Here is a 3,342-nt window from a genome sequence, read left to right as displayed (position 1 = left end):
TTGTGCGTTGCGAAAGAAAACACGGACGACAGGCGCTGCGAATCAGAGACAGCGGGCGCAGTATAACAAATGTTGAAATGTGTGTGAATTTCTAAGGGACCAAACTGCTGAGGTCATCGGTCCCTAGTCTTACACACTACTTAAACTGACTTACGCTAAGAACAACACACACACCCATGCCCGAGGGAGGCCTCGAACCTCTGGCGGGTGGGGCCGATATACTGTTTCCGATATACTCTTCCCCTTTTCCCTGTAAGTGTCCGTACCACCATAGTCTGCTCACTTGTACCTTTTTCCCCATGGGTCCCACTTTGACAGCTCCTCTAACAAATTCATTTCTAATCCCGTCCATCCTTGTTACCCCACACATCCACCTCAGCATCCTCATTTCAACCACTTCCATCTTCCTTTCCTGGGCTACTGTGATTGGCCATGTCTCTGCCCCTTATATCATAGCTGGCCTTACCACCGACTTGTACACTTTCTCTTTCAACCCAATGCTCACCTTCTTGTCACACAATTTGCAGACCGATTTCAGCTCATCATCCTGGATCTTGCAAGATCTCATCTGCACATGCTTCAGTGCTAAATATTTTGACTGTGTCCTGCTAATTTTCATCCCTCTTTCTTCTAGTACCTTCCTCCAATCCTCCAGATTTTCCTCAAGTCTATCGATGCTCTGCTTACAAAGAACCACATCATCCACAAACATCATATTCCACGTCGCTTCCTTCTTCACATCTTTCACCAGCACATCCATACTCAAGTCAAAAAGGTAGGGACTAAGCGCAGACCCTTGATGTGGCCCTACTTTTACTGGAAACTCCTTTGTCATGGCCACACTACTTCTCACCTGTGTCATTGCTCCTCTGTACATTTTCTTCAATAACCTCACATACTTCTCTAGCACGCACTGCTCTCTCATGCTTCTCCATATTTCGTTCCTTGAGACTCTGTCATATGCTTTCTCCAAATCGATGAAAGCCATATGTAGATCGGCTTGTAGCTCCCCGTGTCTCACCACTATCCGCCTTAAAGCATGTATTGCATCAGTCGTTCCTGTTCCAGGAATGAACCCAAACTGTTCTTCACACCACAGTCTCCTTGTGTAATCTTGCTTCAGTAACTCCTTCCCATATTTTCATTGTGTGTGCCATCAGTTTAATACCTCTATAGTTACTGCAGTCTTCCACATCATTTTTCCCCTTAAATATTGGGGTCAGTACACCAGTTCTCTACTCGTCTGGCATCTCCTCCTGTCGCCAAATCTTCTTCATTAAATCCCAAAGGAGCTCAATTCCCTTTTTACCGAGACACTTCCATACCTCAGCGGGGATCTGGTCTGGGCCAACTGCCTTCCCATTTTTCATCTTTTCAACTGCCCAATCGACTTCATCTCTACTTATATCCATCGTTAATCCTTCGTTTGCCACTCCTTCCTCAGTTTTCACTCTTACAGTTTCTTCATTCAGCAATTTCTCAAAATAATTCAACCACTTTTGGATAATTTTTCCATTGTCATACAGAATTATTCCTGTTTCATCTTTCATTTGTTTTATTGCTGTTAGGTCCTAAGAAGCTTTATCTCTTGATTTGCCCATCCGTATCAATTGTCTCATATTTTTCTGTAGTTGTTGGTATGCCTCCCTTACTGATTCAGCTTTAGCTTTAGCCCCCTTCTTTGCACTTCTGTATGTTTGCCCATCCTCAGCACTTCTGGGTATATCCTACTTCCTCTTAGCGTCTTTCTTTTCCTTCACAACTTTGTGTACCTTTTCATTCCACCACCATGCTTCCTTATCTTTTGGCATCACTCTCCCAGATGTTGACCCAAACACCCCCGGTCTTCCTTATAATAGGACTATTTATTTTCCACCACTCCTGCACACTATGTGCCAATTTTACCTTCTCCAGTATTTTTTCACTAAACTTCTCTGTAAAATTTTTTTCCTTGCATCTCCACCACTTAATTTTCCTTTCACATTGATTTATGTGCCTCTGTCTTTTACGTACTTTCATCTCACAATCCGCTACAATCAACTTATGTTGTGTTGCTATTCCTTCACCGTATATGATCTTAGTATTTCGCACCTCCCCATTATTTTTCCTTCTACATAATACGTAATCAATTTGGCTTTTATTTTCGCCACTCCTTTATGTTATTGGTTTTTCTCTTTTTCTTTGGAAGTAGGTATTCGTAATCACTAGATCAAAAGCCACTGGAAACTCCACTATCTTTTTCCTTCCTCATTTCTCTCGCCATACCCCCATCCTCCACGCCACCTCTCTTTCTCACCTTTCCCTCCGTCAACATGACCATTTAGATCCCCTCCGACTATCACTCTTTCATTCTCTGGTATTCCGACCATTACTCCATCCAAATCTCTCCAAAATTTTTCCTTCTCGTCCTCCGAACATCCCGCTTGGGGTGCATAGGCTGTCAGCACAGTTACCATTTCTCCTCCAAACATCATCTTAACATGCATGATCCTATCATTTACTCTGCTGACTTCACATACCTTTTCTTGAAGCTCTCTGTGCAAAATAACTCCTACTCAATTTCTTGATTCCGGGCTTGCGCTACTATAAAGTAGCTTATAGCCTTCAGCTAAGATCTTTACCTTATTGCCCTTCCACCTTGTCTCTTGCACACACAAACCCTTTATCTTCCTCCTCTGCATCATGTCTACTATCTCTCTTCCCTTTCCCGTCATTGTTGCCACGTTTAGAGTTCTCACTCTGATCTTGAACGCCTTTTGATCCTTCGCAAAAAGCCTCCCCCGGAGATCCGAACGGGAGGCTATTACTCCGGAAGATTTATCTTGAGAAGCATCCATCATTCCCCTTGTTTTGACAATATTTTTACACAAGTCTACTGTCAGTGGACTGTGTGTCTGGACACAACGAGGAGAGAGATCGCATGCACTTCTCGGATGATAGCATACTTTGTGTGACTAGTGATTCAGGACGCATCCTCGTGTGGTGAGGGTGGGAATACTTAATATGATTTTTTCTTGAGTAATCATTCTTCCGACTGGTTTGATGCGCCCCGCCACGAATTCCTCTTCTCTGCTAACCTCTCCATCTCAGAGTATAACTTGCAACCTACGTCCTCATTTAATTGCTGGATATATTCCAGACACTGTCTTCCTCTACAGTTTTTACCCTCTGCAGCTCGCTCTAGTACCATGGAAGTTATCCGCTGACGTCATAACAGATATCCAATCATTCTGTGCCTTCTTCTTGTCAGTGTTTTCCCCATATGCGTTTCCTTTCCGTATCTGCGCAGAACCTCCTCATTCTCTATCTTATCAGTCCACCTGATTTTCAACATTCGTCTGT

General features: G+C 43.4%; 1 protein-coding gene across 1 annotated transcript; it reads right to left on the bottom strand.

Annotated features, from left to right (window-relative positions):
* Positions 1-445: 445 nt before the first annotated feature.
* Positions 446-925, bottom strand: LOC124616266. The gene has a single exon (XM_047144569.1). The coding sequence runs from the start codon at positions 923-925 to the stop codon at positions 446-448; it is 480 nt and encodes a 159-aa protein (XP_047000525.1).
* Between the last annotated feature and the right edge of the window lie 2,417 nt (positions 926-3,342).

The sequence above is a fragment of the Schistocerca americana genome, chromosome 5 (assembly GCF_021461395.2).
Source record: "Schistocerca americana isolate TAMUIC-IGC-003095 chromosome 5, iqSchAmer2.1, whole genome shotgun sequence".
Taxonomy (NCBI): domain Eukaryota; kingdom Metazoa; phylum Arthropoda; class Insecta; order Orthoptera; family Acrididae; genus Schistocerca; species Schistocerca americana.
Note: the sequence above shows the minus strand (reverse complement) of the source record. Positions and strands in the feature narration are given on the sequence as shown.

Excerpts from the sequence above, each read along its gene's own strand:
- LOC124616266 (XM_047144569.1), bottom strand. The coding sequence starts at position 925 with ATGAGAGAGCAGTGCGTGCTAGAGAAGTATGTGAGGTTATTGAAGAAA.